The sequence below is a fragment of the Polyergus mexicanus genome, unplaced genomic scaffold, assembly GCF_030449975.1.
Source record: "Polyergus mexicanus isolate NDT 795.1 unplaced genomic scaffold, iyPolMexi1.0 SCAF_10, whole genome shotgun sequence".
Lineage (NCBI taxonomy): Eukaryota > Metazoa > Arthropoda > Insecta > Hymenoptera > Formicidae > Polyergus > Polyergus mexicanus.
Window position 1 is genome coordinate 7,882,765 of NW_027223330.1, and position 22,432 is coordinate 7,905,196.

Here is a 22,432-nt window from a genome sequence, read left to right on the forward strand (position 1 = left end):
GACGCGACTTGGCTGATCCGTCGTTTTACCTTGCTTCGCGAAGCAACGGGAAGCTGATACCGCAAGCCGAAAAACATCTTCATAGCCGGAACTCACGTCAGATTCCTTACATGAAGCATGAGCTCCCACTGGGACTTGGGCTAAAGTACCTAAACACAGGTATACGAAATACGCATAGTCGGGGAAATTGTCGAAGATAAATTTCAGACTATATCGAGAGACTCTACGTTGAGTAATATATATTTTAAGAAAGAAGTGCGTGCGCGAGATGAGACACATATACATAATATACATATATAATATTTAAAAAATTCTTAACTTACAAAAAAGGCATCTAAAGTTTCTCGATTACGTAATACCATTTATAAGTTATTATATGGCAGTTATTAAAAAATATTAAAACATTAAGACATGAAATATAATGATATACTTTCGATCTTGACGACGATCGAGGGCAACATTGTACTAATTTTTCGGAATCTCCGAAAGCTATTGGACGAAAGCCGGCAATCTGTCTAGTGATCCGTCTAGCACACTCTCGCCTTCTCTCTCTCTCTCTCTCTCTCTCTCTCTTTCTTGCTTTCTCCTTGAGAGAATCTGATATGGGGAGGATTTCGAGGAGCGCGCGCGGTCAAAGAGCGATTTTGAAGGGTTTGCTGCGGAAGATCCTGTCGGGATGCAATCCCGCAAACACGGGAACGAAATCGATTCTCTCGAAGCGAACACAACCGACGGAGGGGGCCTCTCTTAGCATGCTCGATTTACGAGTGATTCAACGGACACCGCGCGAAGAGACGGACGAGCGGGAGAACGAGATAAGATTAGACACGGCACGAAAGCCATCATCCTACTCCCCGACATGCTTCGCTTTCGCAGAGTAAACGTCGTGAGACACACTTAATTACGGTCGAATACCCTGAGATTATTTTTACAGAAAATTGATTTTTTCCGGTATAAAATAATATCAAATATATATATATATATTTGATTACATGTTTTTTTTTTAAGAGATACCTACCGAGATTCGCGTACATTAATCAAGACGTCAAAGTTTTCCGAAGATGTTTCGGTCGGACTTTTTCAGGATTCTCGAAACAACAGTTCCTTGGCGAGTCGTCGAATCGTACGGTGAAATTATTCGAGAGCGTTCCATCTCCGCGCGATGGTTAATCGCGCGCTTTATGGGGACGATCGAGTGGGGCCGATCGTCGCAGCGGAAACCGCTTCCTCTTTAGCGTCGGCCCGAGATACGATCTCGGCGCGCCGCATTCACGAGGATCTAATACGCCCGGAGTCCCTAATCTGATCTCGGGAACGCCGGGAACGAACCGTTCGCAGTTATTACGCGCGACTACGTCCTCGATAGGGGGATACACACCCACAATCGTACGCATGCCATACACGTATATATACACACACGCGCGCGCGCGCGCGCGCACACGTACGCATCGCCGTTATGATGCAAGCACGGATGAGATAGTTGGAGAGATCGGGATCGTCCCTCCGGGCGCCAGTTACACTGGGACGGGGAGGAGGTGGGGAAGGAGGAGTACAGGGGACCACGCGCGAAGGAAAGATGCTTATTCGGTAAGCGCAATTTCTCATCACGCGAGCTCGAATCTCTATTATGCACACCTGCGATTCTCTGTCGGCATCGTCGCCAAGACACCTAGGCTAAGATTGGCCGTTCGTGCTACGAGTGATTGTGAAATCACTCGGCAACGGGAATGTAGCTGCTATTTACGATTAAGACGGATTATTAAGTTTCGAGGAAATATCCGTTCGGTGTATAAATGCAGATGTGTTTCTCGTGTCGTTAAACGCAAATGTATAAGATGCGAAATGTACATGGCGCACCGATGCCATTAATCGAGTCTCTTTTCTAAAACACTCGCTTTTTTACGAAATGTAGAGAGTAAAATTGTCGATCGAAAAGTCGCGGAGACGAAAGTGATACTTGTTCTCTCGGTGCCCATGGTCAAAGATTATTGCAACGCGCACAACGTGATATATATATATATATATATATATACAAACGCAAGGAAGGCATAAACCGAGACAATAGCCGCCTTAGGGTATTCGAGATGACCGCCATTAGGAACACGTCTCTCATCCCCCTCGTTCTCGACTCCTTGCTCCAGAGACGCTCCGACAGTCCGTACGACAAACTCCGCAACGGCGAAATTTCACGCGCGCGCCTCGGCATTATGCACTACTTGCGAGAAAAGCCAACCGACAGCTAATCACGTTACTCTATTTACGCCACACTTTGGTATTCGGAACAGAGGCTTACGGGAGAGGCTTCTCTGTGATCAGCTTAGCGTGTCGCGAGCGGAAATTTGAAGACGCCGATGAAGTACCCTTTGGCGATTGTACGACGATCGAAAGACGCGAGGGAAATTTCTCTCGACGAGAATTTCGAATTTGAATCGCTCCCCGATACGAGGGAGGGAATCGAAAGGGCAAACGGCTTTCCAATCGCGCGGAAATCTTGGCGTCGAGCGGGACGACGCAACTTGCGGGTACCTGCGATAATATCGGAATCGGAATCTGGAATTTCCGCGGCGAGTTTCCTACGAGCATTAATTCTCACGCGTGATAATCGCGAGCTTCGCGACGAGGAAATCGGCGGAGAAGAATAAAGGGGAGAGAGAGATTTCCGAGATATTCGAGGCGCTCGAACGATAAAGGAGGAGTTTTGGGCCAGAGCCGGAGGGCAAGGGAGGTTTCCGCGTGAGGGGGAGGGAGAGAACGCGGGGAATAGGGGTGTGGGAGGAGAGAGAGAGAGAGGGTGGCGAACGTGGCCTGTACGAGTGAGTAATAAGCACCTGCCCGCCTTGGAACCAGCGACTTGATTCATTTCGCGCTAAGTACAGAGCGCGCCGAACGCGCCCAGACCAGCAAACGCCTTAGGTCGAGTTCACCGAGACCTTCTTGTTCTTCTTCTTGTCCGCCTGCCCATAATATTGTACGCATTCCCGATCCGACAGGCCTACGTTTTTCTCGCTGGCCTCGATTTCGTCTCACAAGTTCCCGTTGGGGCGTTCCGCCGCCTACGTCGCAGCATCTATAGTACTACTTTTCATAAGAGAGGGCGAGCGAATAATTAAAAAGTACGTAAGAAAGTATCGAAAGATGAGATAAAAGTGCGATTTTAATCAAAGGCTTACTTTGTATCGCAACGAAATTTGTTTATGAACAGAATTTTGAAAAATATATAATTAAGAGAGAGAGACAAATTCAAGTTCCAGAGATACTTCAAGGATTCTGCTGTAATTCGGTAGAAAAGAAAACCACCCCGTAACGTCTGATATTTCGCCGGAACGCGAAAGCGTGTTCGCGCCGCGAAGGGAACGAGGAGAGGGGAGGGGCGTAAGTATATCTCGCCGGTGTATTTTGTAAAATTCAAAAGTACAGCTAAGGCCTCGTTTCACGCGCAGTAAACGCGCTTCCCAAGTACAATTCAGCCCGAAACTCGAGAATATTTCACGATTTTGCGAAACGATCGGTATAGTGCCGCGGAATCTTTATCGCGCGTTTTCGCCGAATAAACATCGTCTCGGATACGTAACGTTTATCCCATCTTTTATTACTCGTACCATCATATAGTTTACGATCGCTCGGAAACGTTTTTAGCTCGTTTGCTAACTGTAGGACAAAAGCGTTTACGAACTTTCCAAAACGATCGCATTTGTCTCTGTATGTTTTTATTTTCTTAAATACAATATATTTTGAGAGAAAGAGAGGTAAAATAATCTCTACTATTAATAAAAATATAAATTATATTAATAATATAAATTAGAATATTATAAAATGTCGGCCAATAATAAGCATCCGTTTCCCCTCTTTCTTGTCGCGAGATTAATTGACCGAATAATGTGTTGACGATCCGTAAGACTCTTTCCGCAACATCAGACACGCGTTTGTTTTAAGCCGGAATAAGATTAACTAGCGCGGCGTAAAACGACTATCTCGGATAAAAGCCAACGATAATTGGTTCCGGGTGAATAAGGATGCGGGAGAAGTGCAAATATGAGAGGAAGAGCTGGAAGAGGTCAGAGAGAAGATTCACGAGAGGATACGAATTAACCATTCTATCGGGGGCCGGCGGCTCTATTTTTGTCGAATATTTCTGAATTTCGACAGGCAGCGTCAAATATTTGACTGTTTGCCTTCCATTGCCAAGATCCTTGTTGACACGGCGCAATCGATCGCGATGTCACTTTTGTCTTTCGCCAAATTATTCACGAGCCGCCGTCGCGATTCGAGTCACGGCAGTATCTATCGCCGCAGAATCGATGTATCGATCTCTCGACTGAAGACCTCATTGTCATTGCGGATATTCACGGAATTCCTCTTCCGCGAACGCTCTATAAAAGCCGTACGAAAATTGACGTTGAATCGATCCGCGGCACTGTTCCTCAAAAGAGACAATTTCATAGGTCAAACAATAGTCTATACGAGATTTAATGACACTTGACTTATTCAAGCGCGCTGCTGTCAATCCGAACATGATTTCGCTTATCCGCGATAGTTGGAAGCATGGAAATTTTACGTTTGCTTGGATCACTCGTTTAGGATCGCTCCCCTCCTCTCTGTCCTTAAAAATTCTCAAAGCATTCGATAATACGTAGTAAATAAAGTCTTAGCGCGCGTGAAAGCACGAGCAACACGGTTGTTTTTAACGGGCGCCCTTTTCTCCACGATGGACGCGCAGCGTCGCCGTTACCCTCGCCTAATCGTGAGTTTATGCCTTTATTCGACGGAATAAAGGGATATCCCGGGGAAGCGTGTGCGAGCGAATATTCGGCGATATGGAACATTTAACGCCGCGGCGCTCACGCCGCAGTAAAAACGACGCCGCGTCGCACCCACGCCGGTGCGACTGACAGGAAGAAAGAGGGCCGCGTGGGATAAAGGAAGGGAAGAGATAGAGGCGGAACGTACACAGAGTCTTTCCTTCTCTCTCGCGCGCGCCTATTTGTACTCCGACGCCGAAATCGGTATATAAGAGTCTGCGAATTTCACCTGGTTTATATTTTCTGTCGTTTCCGGCACATCGCGTATAATTTTCACCTCCTCCTCTTCCCCCCTGTAGCTATTCCGCCGCTCCCCCCCCCCCCGGCTCGCTCTCCCGAATTTTTATGCGGATAATCCACCCACGGTCGCTTCGCTGACACTTGTTTCGTCCAACTGCGACGAGCGCTATGCGCTTCCATATGTTTCTGAATTTTTATAAAAAGAAAAGAAGGTAGATCGCGCGAAGATATTAACGCGCAATATTGATTTTCAAGAAATTATTAATATTAATTAGCGAAAGAGAAAATGATCGATTGATCGATTGATCGCGCGAAGAGTTCGATAATGTTTCATTTCTTTAGAGATGCAAGATAATAGTGAAATCTTTTATAATATGTGTGTACATGTATATATATATATATATATATATATATATATATATATATAAAATATAAAGTTTTCTAGTCAATTTTTGATATTGCGAGAGAGAAAAATTTCGAGTATATAATATGAGAACGAGCGACAGAGAAAGCAGGAACGGAAGGGGAAAAGTCAGAGCGCAAGAGCGGCTCGTGTATAAACGGTTTTTTATTTTATCGCTTTTGCATCATGTCACGTACATGGTAAAAAAATCGCGATACGCATTCACTCGCGATATGTATGCGTGTGATCGTTTGTTGATTATTATCAAGGTGCATTTACTTATAAAGATTTAATAATTGCTCGATTGGTGAGACTGTTGCTCGGTAATGTTGATAATTAAAACAAGGAGAGTGCGTGCGTAGATGACGTATAAAATTTCTCGCGTCTTGTTCTCGCGGTTACATTTTCGCGAATTTTGGCATTTTTGTTCATCGACGTGACGAGGAACGCGCCTCTCAAACGAGAGCGGCGGCATCACCCTCTCTCGTATCAGTGGTCACGTAGGACGTTTTGACGTTGTACCGACACTACGACGTCGCCGAAAAAGAAGCAAGAACGGCGCGACCGAGGGAAAACGAGAACGAGGGAGGTAACGCGATTATGTCAGGTACACGACGGAGGGAGGGCGGAAGTTCGTGAAACTCGTACGTGGCGCGACGCAAAGTGGTCGGAAACGAGGTTATCATTTTCTCCGGGAAGAGCCGTCAGCTGGACCGACGTACGGGGGGAGAGAGAGAGAGCGTTAGTAGACACCGCGAAAGTTGACGGGAAAAACGCGTTTGATGGACGAATATTCGAAGTTTTGACGGGGCCGTCGGCCGATCTCCATGAATTACGAATGAATTCGTCCCCCGACTCTTCCCCCGCCGCCTTCCCCCGCCGTGTCGACGTCTCTCTATCCGCCTTAACTCGCGAAAAACTCCAGCCATCGAGCAAAGTTATTTCTTCTATCCCTAGGAGGCATTCAACCATCTCGAACAAAACGGATGACACCGGTCACCGTCGTTATAAGCAAGTCTGCGAAGGTGCGCAGAGTTTAGTTCAAAGATAGAATTTCCTCAGAAGATACCTAAATATATCAGAAAAGCCGTAAATGAATAAAGGATAGAAAACTTTTCATTACAAAAAACTGTCATTTAAAAAAAAAAAAAAAATACAGATCAGTATTATTTTCTCGGCGGATTTTAAAAATGATGGAAAATATAGCCGCGGAAAAGTCAATTTCCTCGCACTGCTAATCAGCTGTGTTAGATTTTGAATCGGCCAATTTTTTAGAATCGATTAATCGGCTGTAGCATACGTTCTTTTTTTTTTTTTTTTTTTCGCGACATGATTCGTCGGCGAACAATTATTCGTTGAATTTTGCCGCCTCGCGAGTTTACTTTTAATAAGTAATCTGCCGCGTCGCGTATAGTGCTGATTAATAATTCATACCCGAGAATTATGGATGTATGGGCATAAAATAATTAGCATATAAGTAAATTAAGAGAGTGTTCAATTATTATAATTATGATAATTGCCTGTCTTCTCCTCGTCATTCTTTCATATAACTCGTAATCAAGGTACTAACGATCTGGACAATAAATCTCTTCGTTCATCCGCGATTTTTCTTTTTCTTTTCACAATAACGAGAGCGCGTAATTACGATTGTAATTACATACATATCCCTTCCATTATTGACGTGCTTTCCATTAAAAACGCGCGACCGTATTTCTGTTATCTAATGCTCGAGTAGAATCTCGCGCGAATTATTAATCATAGATTGAAAATTCGCCCTAGTTCGGACGACTTATCTTAATTATTTATATATTTCGGCAACATAGCTTCAAACAGAAACGAGAAATTAAATAGCGTTATGTGCGCAGCGCTTGGGGTCTGTACGCGTTACCTGCTTCCTCATTTCATTTCATTTTGCGTATTCCGATCATTTTTCGGCCGAATATTTTTTATGATCGGCCGACTGCCATCATTAACTTTTTCAAATAAATTAACATTCACAAAATTCAATACCGCGCTGCCGCCTGATTCTCCGCATTCGCCCGTTCTCCGCTTTACATAATATCGCTATAAAATTGGAAAAACGCACTTTGCGATTATCTCGATGATTCGAAATTGCAATGGCCGGTTCCCCTTTTACATTTTACCTGTCGATGGGGGTATTATAAAAAAAAAAAAAAAATGTAATAAAGGAGAAAAGATAATTATTCAACAAAATTGCAATTATATATAACACACGCGTGTTACGTAAATCTTGATATTAACGATGCACAAACGTGCGCGCGAAAAATGCATTTAGTTATAAAACATTATGAAATAAAGTTGCCTGTGAGCGCGCGTTCAAAATTTTTTTTGTATCGGAAACGAGATTTTTTTTTCTTTTTTTTTTCCATGCGAAATATCCTTTCTTCTTACATTAATGCCCCCTATATCTTGACTTATATTCATCTGGAATAATATTGTGTATATCATACGGGATATAGTTTGTGCGGTCACGTTGACATGTTTGACACCGATAGTCGGTGCATGTTCGCCAACGTTGGCGAATACATACGCGATGCCGTGTGGAGCCGGCTTAATCCAAATCATCCCGGGACCGGCGACAAAGAAAATCCGACGCAGTGACGGAAAGTGGTTAGTAATTGAAATTACTATCGCGAGTATAGTTGGACGAGCACGATTCGATAAATTCGATCTCGCGTCGGACCGCGATTGCGCGTGCGCGCGCGCGCGCGCGATTCGGCTCGCCGCCTAAATCGAGAAAGATCGTAATCAGCCAGAATAGAGAGCGTGCGCGAAATATAGGCGCTGATAGATCAAACAAACGTCGGATTGGATTATTTTTATCGTTGTTAATGGCGATGGCTCGGCCGGGTTTCATTTCACAAAGCCCGGCGCTAAAATCAATTCGCCTTCCCCACCTCTCTCGATCCCCTCTCTTCGTTCGATACACGCGCGAATCCACATACGCGATGCACACATACGTGTACTGCATCACTCGCCTTTATCACGTATACAAAAAAAAAAAATATATATATATATATATATATATAAAATCCGGAAGTAAAAATTTCTTCTTTAGATAGCGAAATAGAGACGGGGGAGGGGGGTTGTGTCAGTCTTCTAGAATAATCTTAAAAACGCGTATATTCTATATACGTATATTTCTAAGCATTATTTTTTCAGTCTTGACAATTTCAATTATCGAATAGCCTCAAGAGCGTTTAAAAGATTTCTGAGAACAGAGGAACGACACTTGGCACGTTCCATTCGTTACGCGAGAATAAACTTTACGCTCGAGATGAAAAGCTCGATCGTCTTTCAAAAATATGATTTTCATCTAATTCATGAAACCACCATGGTGGTTGGTGGTTGCTTCTTATCTTACAAAGAGTCGTCGGGGAGGTCTCTTCGGCCCCGAGAAGCTTACGCCAACCTCTATCCGGACGTACATATTGTATATAAGGAATCTTGTCGCACACCCGCGACGAATTGAGGGGAGAGAGCGCCAAGCATTGAGACAGCATTTGCGTTTCGGTGCATGCACGAATGCCGTAAGCCAACTTGAATCGGAAGAAAAGCAGCGTGCGAGCACGAAAGGTGAATGCGAACGGATGATGTGAAATGAATCGGGCAAACGGACAGACGTGACAGACATAATTCCCCAAGTAAGCGGTACTTAGGGGGAGCCCCTACCCCCAACCCCCCCACCCCCCACCCCCCTTCTCCCCTTAGGGACACCTGTCGATTCCCATCGGGAAATATTGGACTGTCTTCTCGCGTTCGCTTCGTGCTCGCGATTCGTGTAGCGTTCGAAGAACCCTCCGCGACTCGCGGCCTTTACGCATCGAAACATCGAATTCGTTCGCTGCCGTGCTTCTCTCTAAGAAGTGCTTCTTCTTTGTACGCGTCGGTATAGTTTGCGCTTATATAGAAAGCGAACAGCGATATCTATATGTGTTGGAAATGAGAAGAAATATTTTACAAGATTTTACTTTTTAATGTATCAGCTACTTATTCTTCCCCATACATTTTACACACTTATTATATATTCGAGAGTGTATATATATATATATATATATATACACCCGAAATATATATATTTCGCAATATTAAACGCGTTTGTAATGCAATTAAACTATCGTACCGGTAGCGCCTTATATATAGGGTTTAGATACCGCCACTATTGGCCATTGGCTTTAATTAAATGCCGTATCATGGATAATTAGCAATGGGTCGGCTACTTTTGCCGCATGCGCCAGCGAGATCCATTTCATAGACAATCGGGGTCGTGAGAACGCCGAGGCAGTCATTCAAATACAAACGGCCGCGCTTATGACTGCGAGCTGCTAATTATATTTGCAATTAACCTCGTAGCGGGCCCGCGCGGATTCGAGCAAGTTGCGAGAGAAAGACGGAGAGAGTGAGAGAGGAAAGGGCGAGATAAAGAAGGGGAGGAGAAGGAAGAGAGATGTGTGGGGAAAGGAAAGGCCGAACGCGCCAAGTGAAAGAAGAAAAAGCACGAGAAGAAGAAAGCCGTATAACGAATGAAGAAATTCATGGTATTTCTTTATCAAATATCTAGTAAATCCGTATCATTTATTCATCATTAATTTCGTATAATGTGCAGTTTCTCCCTCGTCATATAAGATTGAACAAATGTAACCATTAAAATCGGGGTGATATCGAAAAGTCATGGATGGATTTATGAGAATTCGCTGGAGGGCAAGCGGTGGGTAGGTGGAAGGGTCACGCGGGGTCACGGCGGACCGCAACGACAGGCTAACGCGATTAACTAAAAAAATATTTCATCGCGCAAAAAGCTCATAAATGAATTTTTCGCTCTTGGTCGGGCCGATCCTCTGTGAAAGCGGACATATACATATATATATATATATATATATATACGTATACGTATACGTATACATATATGCGTGCCCATAATTTGCATAATTGACGTTGGTTCGGTTCTGACATAATGAAATATCCGAATGTCTTTTTCGACGAGCCTTTTCAGTCAATCACGCCAATCCGGCAATTTTATTCGACACTAATTAAACCTGTATTTGAGTTCATTTTTTACGCGCGTTTAAAAGCCAGACAGTATAAATCTTCGACGATTGGGATCAATGTATCATTAAATCGATTTACGACTTCCGTTTAATACATCGCTCTCAATTGCGTTTATTTAAAAATATCCGCAAAGATGACACGCGTCCGTTGAGAGGGCAATTCTTTGTAAAATATCGTTTCCGCGATTAATTAGAAATCGTTAATTACCGTTGATGAAGGGAGCGCGCGATCTCTTTCCGTTGTTTCCACCGGCTCTTTTGCGAGGCATCATAATGAGAGACCCGTACACTATTCGAGACTCTCGCAACTCTAACTCGGAGTCGTACAATGGCAAGAGACGTGTTATTACTTCCTAATTGGGCCATTATTCACGAAACTAAACTCACGTGGCTGCGGTATTTGCGGCTTGTCCATAGTGACTATTGTAGTACGAGAGACATTGCGAAAACTGTTTATCATCGCTCACATCGAGCAAAAATATCTGTTGTGAGAATTATCGATTTTGCCTTTATTCTTCATTGTATGTCGCCTGTAAACGACGAGAGGATTTTGCGAAAACTCGGGGTTACGATTACTTGGTATTCTAATAGAAATTGACGATGAATACGGTCGCGCGCTGCTTTTAGATGGCTGGAGGAGCTTTGAAAGGAGAAAAGGAGGCTTCCCAAGCGCAAGGACGCACACAAGTACCGCACGTTCTGGGAGTTTGGAGTCCTGTTTACACGCGTTCGCCAAATATAGCCATAGGTATCGGAGCCAACCGAAGCGAAGAATTGATAAATTAGTTATTCCGTCAGTCGGCCACCGCTGTTTCCGTAACCGTTTGCGTTTGATCCTGAGCTTTCGGATAATCATGCCCGTTTATGTTCGAGTGTAAAGCTTTCCCGATATTCGTTCGCGAGCTGGAAGCTAGCAATTGCTTTCTAGACAGATAGACATCTTTTTGTGTAATCCAATAGAAATTGTTACGAAAACAAATTATATTATATCGATTAGTAAAATATTAATCCATTAATGTCACGATTATCAGTTCATCGAAAATGTTTAACATACAAGTAAAATGATACGAAACATCATTATTTCTATATGCTTAGTTTGAGAGTTTCTCTTTCTCTTTCTATCTCATGGAGATAGAGAAGCTCCAAGAAACATCAATTTAACCATTTCAGACGAAACGGAATCTGCATACGAGCGAACAACGGCGGAGACAACGTTGGCGGTCGATAACACGTCGCTGCATCCCGAGTCGTGACGAGGCTGCGACATCGGGATTGTGATTAGGGGCTGGTCGGCAAACAATGCCTAATTACATAATTATTGTGCCGCGGGCCGTAATTAAGACACATTACTCTGCTCGCTTGGTAATTCATTACGCTTAATGCCTTCCCCGCCTCCGCCATTTCATCGCGGATGACAGTCGCGACAGTTTCTCCTAAATACCGTTACCGTGAAGTATCACCGGCCGTTGCTAGTAGTTTACGACGATCGCGATCGAGATGCAGTTCCGAGATCGTTTCCAATTCGCATCAAGCATCCGCATTTATCATCAAATTACAACTTTGATTTTCCGCAAACCTATAAAATTGAATTTTCACACGGATTACAAACTTTCAACTGTAAATGATGCTTGTTGCAATATTTAACTAAAGGTGCAGTTTTTAATAAAAATAGAAAGAATCCTGATATATTTACATGGAAACGAAATATGTACGAAAGGATATGAAGAGATTCGTACGATAAATCGCACGATGATTCTTAAAAACGATGCATAGACACACGCGTGGATGCTCGCGGCTTACATCGCCGATATAATTGTATGGAAATAAAAAGCAGTTTTTATCGCGAGGCGTATCTTTGCCCGCGGAAGAGGGAGGAGGAAGATTCCTTTGTGGGTGGATGAAGAATGGGAAGGTGGAGAAAAGGGGGGGGGGAGGCGCGAGGGATTTATGCCTCGGCTAACATTACTCTTAACCGTAGCTTATTATGGAAATTTCCTTAAATTGTGGGTTGGAGAACGTCGAGAACAATGCAAACGGAAAACGGATAATTATTCGACTGTAAATTGTGGCGAGGCACGACGCTTCATCGCACGAATGCCCGAGAAAAGTCAACAATCGATAATCAAGTCGCAAATATTCGGCGAGAAACAAATAAATAGAATAGACACGCTGCAGAAACGTTTGACGTTGCGACAATTAATGCCAATCGATTCGATTATCATTCCAGATATATATATTTCGGAAAAAACGCTAAGAGAATCTGTCGATACGAGTTTATAATTTCTATTACGACATGAATAATGTATTGTACAATTCATTTTCCTGCAATTACGTTGATATTACTCGTTACACTCTCAGTTTTATTCCAACTTTTCACGATGAAAGAATGCCTGTGACAAGGTACTCTTTAGCTTTACAGAACTATTCTGTATTTGAATAGTACAATGAGACAAGTCGAGATGACATCGTAAAAAGTAACGTCATTCTGACGTTATAATAAGATACGTTAACGCGAGGATTTTTTTTTTTTTTTTTTTTTTAAATGAAGAGAAATAAATAATTTATTTATAGCTTTTACATAATATTAAATTGTTATAGCTTTCTAAGAAATATACATTGGCAATTGTTTAATTTTCCTGACTGAACTAGATATATATCTTGTGCCGTTACAGCCGCTGGTTTGTTTAATCAGCAGGCGCGAGCGAAGGTTCTGGAAGGAAGCAAACAGTAGCCGCTATTAATTGAAGGAGCATCTGCAGGGCGATACGCGATTAGAGTTACAAGCGCCGCGGCAAATATTGTCTTTTCTAATCTGATAGTGCTGGCGCACTATCTTGGAATTAGCGTGGGCGAGGAATCGAATTCTTAGAGAGTTAATTGGATCCTTCTCGGGGATTTGGCGCGAAGATTCCGCGCGCTCGAAGACAAACGCGGGGACGGCCGTAACCCTCCCTCCCTCCCTCCCTTCCTTCCTTCCTTCCTTCCTGTTTAACTAAGCTGCACAATGGATACACTCCATGGTATGCTCTCACTATAACTAATAGTATCTTAACAATACGAGACTACGAAACAAGTCTCCGGATCCGTTGAGATAGTCCGTCTTATTTGTAGCCCTTAATATTAAAGAAACATAAGTGTGAAAAAATTCCAAGGAAAAATAGTCAAGATTTCATTTCGTCTTATTCTACGACGGAAAGTACAATATATATTTTTTTTTTTTTATACGATAAAAAAATGTATAAGTGATTTGACTCGACATTACGATAAACGAGAAAGGAATAAACATTCATCCTCCCTCTCCGAACAGAGATAATGTCGCAAACAGACCTGAAAGCATCGGCGAGACAAATGAGCGGGATTTGAATAAAAAGGAAGAACAGGAGGGAAGTGACGTGTGCGAGCGACGAAAACACCCCTCCTCCTCCCGTCCCCCCCCCTCCCCGCGCGCGTCGATCGATTCAATTAAATTATTCGTATCCGTCGTGCTCTCTGGACCATCCCCGCACGCGTCCCCACCAATCCCGTCGTCGTTGGTCAGGGTAACAAACCGAGGCAATTAACAATCAATCACAGGTGTCTCTCGCGTCATTGAAATGACGTCAAACATTGTATTTGTGTAATTGTCCATTTATTCCAGTCTCTCGGCTGTCACCTGACAAATTGCGAGCCTCCGGTTCGCCCCTCCGCGCAACCACCCTCCTCGAGCCCTCCCTATCCCTCCCGCATGACGAGCACGCGGATCGTCGCGATGCCGCGCGCTCGACGCATTTTCCTGTCAATCGCGAACGAATTGTCGCCGGTTATATTAATTAGCGGCGGCCCTCCGGGAATCGTTACGCACTGGATAATTGCGATCGTCGAGTTCGATCGACGGTAACGTCCTTCCAAGCGAGCGCGCGGGTATTAACTGGATTCTCCGTTAGCGAGAGAAGGAAGTTGATCTTTTTTAAATTCGCTCGAAAACAGACGAGAAAGACGGTTAAGTTTATACCCGTTTCGAGCTTATCTCTCTTTGAGTACTTACGACATTTTTACGAAATAATATGCGTTTAACGGATAAAGAGTCATTCAAGGAGAGGCGATTCGTTTGAATGTCGAGAAACGATGCGGATGAAACGCGAGAAATCGGAATGGTCGGTGTAACGCGAGTCAGAATACGCGTTCGATCACTACCTTTATTATTTCATATCGCGTCACTTTCTGTATCATAATAATGACGAGGTGCAATATTTTGCAATCCGACGTGATACATAACAGCGGATCGAAAAATCTTTACTTGTGAAAGAATCTTAATTAATATACAAGTAATGTATAAACGATAATAATCCGTCGTAACAATTTCACGAAGGAACCCTCGGGGACAATCCACGGCGCAAATGTTAGTAACGACTAGTGAAGCCGTGAGAAAATAATATAATTCGTAATATACTTGGCCTGTGAAAGGATCACGACGATGACGACGACGACCACATCTAAACGAGATACCGACAGGTATCTCGTAATCGGCGACATAACCGGGGAAAAGTTCGGCGACAGTTCCTGACGAGTGTATCCGTCGTCGTGCTCGATCCATTAGTGTAATTGCAATTTATTTAGTAATTACTTTAATTAGTGAGCACCCACCCGTGCTTCAAGAGGTTCGTTGGAGTTGCATCAACGGGGGTGGGTGGGACAGAGTGGAGCACGGTGGGAGGGGGAGGGGTAGGGTACTAACGGAATTAATTAATGAATTAGCCTTAAGGGATAAGGCGTAAAAACAAGCGGAGAATCGGGTTGAGGCGGCGCGCGGACGAGCGCCCGATTAAAATAAGTGGACTAAGTAAGCGAGTAACTAGCTAAGTGACGACTAAACTGCCGTCGCGTCGGGAAAGAAGAGCGAGAGGTGGATTCTCCGCGAGAATTAATGGCGTCCCTCGAAATCCTTTCTTATCCGAGTCGCTTTAATACAATCCGGCCGGCCCGATGCAAATTAAACTACCTTCGGAAATCCTTTATCGCGCTGCCGCGCTTAAACGACACGCGCGCAAATATTCCGGACTAACTCGATCGAACGACAATCGCTTTACACAGATCTTTTCCGATAATCGTTAGCTTGGAAAATATTTACGCCAATAAGATTAAGATGAGACACCCCCTGTATAAGATGATTGCGTTTCAGAAGAGTCCTGATAATATAATACCATATGTGCGGAGAGAATGAGAGAATAAAAAAATAGACGCGCGAGTTCCATTTCTCTTTCCGCAAAGAGGTCTGAAGAAAGAGTTTTTTGTCTAGAAAAATAATTAAATTATATATTTTATAATATAAGAAATTTTAACGCGTTGTAATAATAAATTATACAATTTAATTTTGTATTTTTAATATTTTCCGTTTTACAATTAGCAAAGTAATTTTTCTTCAACGATAACTAATAACTCGGCACTATCGAGACTGTCAAGGCTGTCTCGACTATTTTACATTCTCTCGCCACAGTGGGGAAGCTCTCCTGTTGTGTTCTTTTTTTTTCTATAAACCTGGCTCTAGCTAACAAATCAGTTTCACGCGACTCGCGTGGTCAGAGCGGCGACACACTCGTGCGGAAAATAATGCCACTAATGAAGAAAAATTGTCCAGGTGTGATAACGCGGTGCCTTCGTATCCGCTAATGTGCTACACCATGTGCTACAACTACCCGCGCAATTAAGCGAAACATGTCGTCGGGACGTTGGGAAAAAAAAAACTAACGGACACACACGTTATCATTAGAGAATCTTTTTCACAGCTAAGCATAATCAGTAGAAAACAAAAATATCTATATATATATATATATATATATATATATATATATACGTGATACACTAATAGAGACGAGAAACAATAAGAGAAGCGAATTAATTATGAAGCAACGATGCGTGATGATTTTCTTTTTAAATTGCCAGAGCTATCGAGTAACGTTCGATCCTTTTTAGCTTTCTTTCAACGACTGATCTAACTCGGGTAACAAGTGCACAAAGTGATCGCGTTGACCTGATTTTCCGCGAGATTAATCCGTGATTCACTTTCGAAACCGTTCCCGACCCGGGGCTTTATTTTTCCGCCCCCTTTTATCACATCGACGTACACGGCGATCCATATAACGAGAGAGAGAGAGAGAGAGAGAGAGAGAGAGAGAGAGGAGGGGACGAATGTCGACGCGGCCGAAGGATCTTCGGGATCTTTCGAATTGGAGGGAATCGGGAGACTGTGAAATTTTCATTCGAGCTGCCAGCAACGCCGGAATGTCGCCGCTGACCGCTCGTTGGGAATTCACTCTTGCTCCCGCCGCCTAATAACTCGGATAGAAGAGAGGAATGCTTCCGCAGATACGACTGTAACAAGGGATAATTGAATCAGAAGGACAAACGGCTTTGCATAGGGATATTTTCTCGGTGGGTTTTCAGCCGACCAAAAATATTTTTACAATCCCGCGGAACATCGATCGCAATCTAGTGTAATGCGTTTTTTATCCGATTAAGCTTCTCAGATTATTTCCAAACAATCGTTGCAGTCGCATGTTACGTTCTAAAAAAAGTGAAAAAAAAAAAAGAAGAAAAAGATACGGCACTTAATTAATACGCGGGACGCACGTAAATTTTATTCCGTCGACGGTCGAAGCGCAAAAACGAAACGCAGGCGAGTGCAATTAATTAATTATTCCCTTATTACGCTATACTAGAACGTACGGGGATTGAGGAGGGAGGAAAACGAGACTGCACAGTCGTCTCATTTCTGACTACCTAGCGAAAATTTCACTAAAGTGCTGCTCATGTGGAAATGACATAATTCGCGTGCGGCAAGGGCAATTGGCAGTAATTAAAGTGAGGTAGAGAGAGAGAGAGGGAAGGAAGGCCGGAGGGCAGCGGGGCATGAATGAAATTAAGGTGGGTAGCGAAGATGACCGTTTACATGGGTCCACGTCTGCTCGACTCGCTCTCTGTGCCGCGACAATAAAACGAATTTGCATACGGGACAACTCGCCCCCGGATGAATGTGTCCCATGTCTGCCTCTCGAGCGGAACATTTTCCTCGGACGGACGGACGAACGGGGAGTCATCGGCGCGCGCTCGAAAAGGCCGAATTGCCGTGTATTAAGAATTTATTAGTCGACTTGCTCCCCCGAATCACAAGTATCGCGACAACAGTCACGGCCACGTAAAACAAATTTTTACAGACGAACGACCAAGAAAGTTATTAATATATTGTAGAATATCCGCGCGACACGTGCGCGCTGCCGCATGTGCGATATTCTCGCGAATATAGAAAAATTATATTTTCCATTTTCCTTTTAATATACAATTTCAAGCTCGCGCAGCGAGCTTTAGCCGTCTTGCGCGTTTGACATTTGATATAATCGGAATAAAAAGCGCATTTCGTATTTAAAATATAAATAAAATAGATAAGACAGTGTGAAACATTAGGAAGAAAATGAGCGTGCCGAATTGAAGCTGCGCCGCAGCATTTTTGCGGCGAGCTCGTTGGTGTGCGGGCTCGTCCGCTCGCTCGCGCTATAACGTATTTGCGAGAGATCCGCCACGCTGATGGACATATAATGCGACGTGTGATTGTAGGCCCGCCAATCGCGGCCGATTGTGCCCCTGAAGGCCCGCTAACTATCTCAAACTAGCCCCATTCAAGCCTCGCGACCTCTCTCTATCCGCATCTATCCGTCTATATCCATCTCTGTAGAGCCCGCTACCTCAGCTACTCTACCCCTTTCGCTTTCCCAACCCTCGGGTCCCTTTCGACCCCTCGTCTCGCCGCCCATTTCCACGCTTCAAAGCCAGCGCGCGGATCTAAGCGCGTCGCGTCTCCGCTCGCTTCTTCCGCGTTACATATATATATATATACGCGCACGCGTGTGTATTTTATATGTATATATATATATATATATATATATAATAGAAGCCACGTAGAACGTATATGGAAATTCCGAATCTATCAGCCGCCCAGACGAATGCAAATGGTGCATGAAACGCGCTTAATAAAGCCTGTACGCAAGTTGCGAATCGCAATTTTCTTTAGGACGTGCTGCCCGTCACGATCACGCTTCGTGGGCTTTCGTGTGAAAAATTTCTGGCTTTCGTACTACGAGAACGACGCGATTCATCGGAATATTAAATAAATGCATCATTTAGCGGCGGCTTTTCAACGAATTCGTGTCTTGAATACAACAAATACGAGAGACTTTATCTCCCTCCCCTCCCTCAGGCACTTCTCTCGTATGATTACTATTCCTTTTAAGCATTTCATAAATGGGTTTTTGTATAATTTTCAATATATAATTTGTTGTGGGTCGGCAAAATCTTGAAAAATTATTACTTTTCGCGGATTATACTTTAATGAAACTTACCGACAAATCGAGGTAAAATAATGAATAATTACAATGATGAACATTTTATTGTTTCTATTCTTTTCTTTCTATATAAAATATTTCTCTTTCTAAAAGATATACATACATATAATAAATTGTATTATCTATTGCATATACATATATACCGACATATAAAAAATATGTTCATATTTTATATATTTTCTCCTTCTATAATTTAATATAAAAAAGTTAGAAAACTAATTTACATTAAATTTATATCAGTATTAATTTTAAATTATTCAAAATTAAAGCTTTTAATCCTGACGGAATCGGAGATTTATTTTATACATTCTTATACACATATTTATACGCATGTACATACTTTCCTATTTATTTTTATATAAATGCGATAAACTGATAAAAACCATAAAAACGGCCATTATCAAACTATAATAAAAATTTGAAAATTTGTGCGATTGTCCTAGTTTAGTATCGATATATTTATCGATTGATCATGATGATTTATTCATAAACATCTCTTCTCTTTGTGGGAAAATATTAGGATGACATTTTTGTCGAATGACCGATAAATTTGCTGATATTTGCGGATCTGTCGGTACTGACATACACAACTCATTTACATCATTTTGACATTTCTGTCGGGGTAACCATCTGTAAATCAAAAGTTATATTTCTTTCGGTTGTAATAAAAAATTTCCGGACAAGTCGATTATATACCTATGAATCACCGGAGAGAGTAGATTCTTGTCGATCGATGAGGGATCCCTTGCACCTGTTATCCAGGTGACTAACCCGCCTATCACAAGTACTACCAACGTGCCAATAGGGGCAACCCAATGATAAGACAACCGATATAATGGAAACACGTTGTCTTCGCTGAATGCGCAAATCGATGAGTCGATAGAAATCATACGAGACGAGAGAAATCAAGAATGTTAATCGGGATAAGGATATAACCGAACTTTTTTTACGCCTTCCCTTGCATAACGGCAAATAAATTTAAATAGATCATGAATATATTCGACATAAGAGTGACTCACCTTGATCGTTCGGATTGATTTATAAAGACATTGTTAATATCTTCGGTGCAAGACGAAACTGGAAGTTTCTTTGGCACAACGAGACCAGAACCGATAGCTGCGTTCGCTCCGAAACTAACCCATCCAGACATCATGAATCCTGCAATGGCACCAATAAAGGCACCCTACACAAAACGCGATAAAACTTGTAAAAAAAAAAAATAATAATAATAATAATAATAATTTATCCGAGAATTAATCAGATTTCATTTCGTACCTTGGAATTTGCCCACGGAAATAAAATTCCCAGAGTGAAAACGCCAAAGGAAGTGCCGGCAGCGATGGCGGCCAAACTGTTCGTCACCTAAATTATGATTAAAAATTACGATGACGCTTCAAAATAGATTGCAGGATATATCAACGATAAAATCTAGACACTCACGGATAAAATTCCCCCAAGCTTCTCGATCAAGAAAAGGAAGCTCAATGCCAGCAGACCGAAGAAGACGACAAGGATTTTCACGAAAATAGTGGAACAACGATCGCTGAGTTTCATTTTAAAACAACCCATAACGAAGTCTTCTAGAATCACAACGGACGTCGAGTTGAAGCCTACCGATAACGAACTGCGGGGCAAAAAAAAAGGGCAATTCTAATATTTCATTCTCGACGGATTAATAATTAAAATATTAACATCAATAATTGCTAAATAATTTCATCGTATATTAATTACGATTTTTTTAAGAATTTGTTCCTTGCGATTATTCGAATTTGCTAATTTATTCTACGATTGAAGGCAAATCAATGAATGTTATATCCTATCATTGTGTTATATAATTATATTAATTCGATCGCCGATACCTCAATGCTGCGCCAAAAACTCCGGAAATGAAGAGGCCAGGTATTCCATGCAAATCACCTGCAATCTCCATGACATAAGCCGGCAGCAATTGATCGTCGGCCGTAATTAAGCCAGAAACTCTTGGATCGCATTTCGGTGGCAACCACCAGGCAAGAAGGACTAATCCGCACCAACAACATATTGAATTAAACATCATTACGGTGATGGTGAATATCGCGATGGATCTGCAATCGCAATATGCAAAAATTCGCATAAATTGGCTACATTATACAAAGAGACAGAAGGACGAGAACGCAATATGCAAAGATTTGTTTTATATATTATTTCGTTATTTAATTCGGCATAACTCACAATTGCGATTTCTTCGTACTCTCTAACGATTTATATCGTTGCACCATAGTTTGATTGACGGCGATATACGCGGTGCAGTATAACCAAGAACCAATCAGCACCGTCCAAACGGTATGCCTCGTGTAGGGTGACGGATCGAAGCTATAACACAAAGTAACGTAAAAGAAATTATACGCAATACCCACACAACACAATCCAATTATATTTTTTCTAGTCTTACTTTAAAAATTCGATACGGCCGGCTTCGACGGCTTTCTTCCAAATCTCAGACATTCCTCCCATTTGATAGGTGCCTAGAGCGGTGACTGAGATAGCCGCCGCTATCATCACCCCGACTTGCAACGCGTCTGTCCAAACCACGGCTCGAATACCACCCTAATAAAAATCATACAACCACGGCAGATATAAAACAATAAATGTTATTATATTTATAGAAGGAGGAGAAATTGTCAAATTTAAAATTGGAAAAATTCTACCGATCTAGGCAGCGTATCGCTCGATATATTCGCTTTATCTACGCGTTATATCGATCTGGCTTGTCTCGCGACGACAAGTATAATTAAGAAATTGATGCGAATCACATATATCGGTCATGCAATTTCTTTATCTCTCGATGAAAAATGAGTTTCCCGCTCAGCGTCGTTATATTGTATTATATTTCTGAAGAATATAATAATGACGAACGCGTTTTCCAAACGCTCGCAATTATACAACAATCTGCACGCGCTCGCGCATGTGCACGGGGCGTATAATAAACAAATTTGTAAAGAGCCGCTCAACCACGATAAATTCTCATTAATACGAGATTCAACAAATTGCTCGGATAATTACAGGCGCGCGATCTCGCGATTAATCACTTCAGCGCCGGCTTTGTGATCCGCTGCTACGATAACATCCGCTCGACGTTCTCCGCGCCATTGTTTCCCCGCGCCATTGTCGGGCCTTCAGTTTCCTTCCATAAACATTTCCAGTACTAAGGCTCTCGCGTGAGATTCTTCACTGCGGCATTGTCCACTGAAAATTGTTTCCTACGGTAGACCGTGTCCGAGGAACTCCAGCCATCCCGCGGGAATTCGGTGAACGGGCCTTCCCCCCCCCCCCCTGGAAAATTAGCTTAGCCTCCGTCCCACCGTATCACGACTGCTTTCATCATTCCCGTACACACCGTTCTTATTAATATTCAAGTACAATCTTCGAAACGAATTTACTATTGTGCGATTTATTCATGCAATCTTGACCCGTCGATCTTTTTTTTTTTTTCCTCTTTGAATACGAGGCAGTCGGGAGAATTATAATACGTTAATTACGCAACATCGAAACCGAAAATTAAAATGAAAA

General features: G+C 42.7%; 1 protein-coding gene across 10 annotated transcripts in view; it reads right to left on the reverse strand.

Moving 5' to 3' along the window:
* Positions 1-22,432, reverse strand: part of LOC138936951 (sodium-coupled monocarboxylate transporter 1) — a 99,534-nt gene that overhangs the window by 72,212 nt on the left and 4,890 nt on the right. For 3 of the 10 annotated variants that reach the window (XM_070302758.1, XM_070302752.1, XM_070302754.1), the window contains 8 exons: positions 21,315-21,469; positions 21,095-21,235; positions 20,743-20,967; positions 20,324-20,507; positions 20,159-20,245; positions 19,903-20,066; positions 19,580-19,738; positions 19,025-19,513 (listed from right to left, as the gene is read on the reverse strand). In XM_070302758.1, the coding sequence (XP_070158859.1) occupies positions 19,354-19,513; positions 19,580-19,738; positions 19,903-20,066; positions 20,159-20,245; positions 20,324-20,507; positions 20,743-20,967; positions 21,095-21,235; positions 21,315-21,469 (1,275 nt within the window). In that variant the 3' untranslated portion in view covers positions 19,025-19,353. Of the gene's footprint in view, positions 1-13,122; positions 13,222-19,022; positions 19,514-19,579; positions 19,739-19,902; positions 20,067-20,158; positions 20,246-20,323; positions 20,508-20,742; positions 20,968-21,094; positions 21,236-21,314; positions 21,470-22,432 lie in introns of those variants that run through there. The other 7 variants (XM_070302755.1, XM_070302751.1, XM_070302749.1 and 4 more) reach the window with 6 other exon arrangements.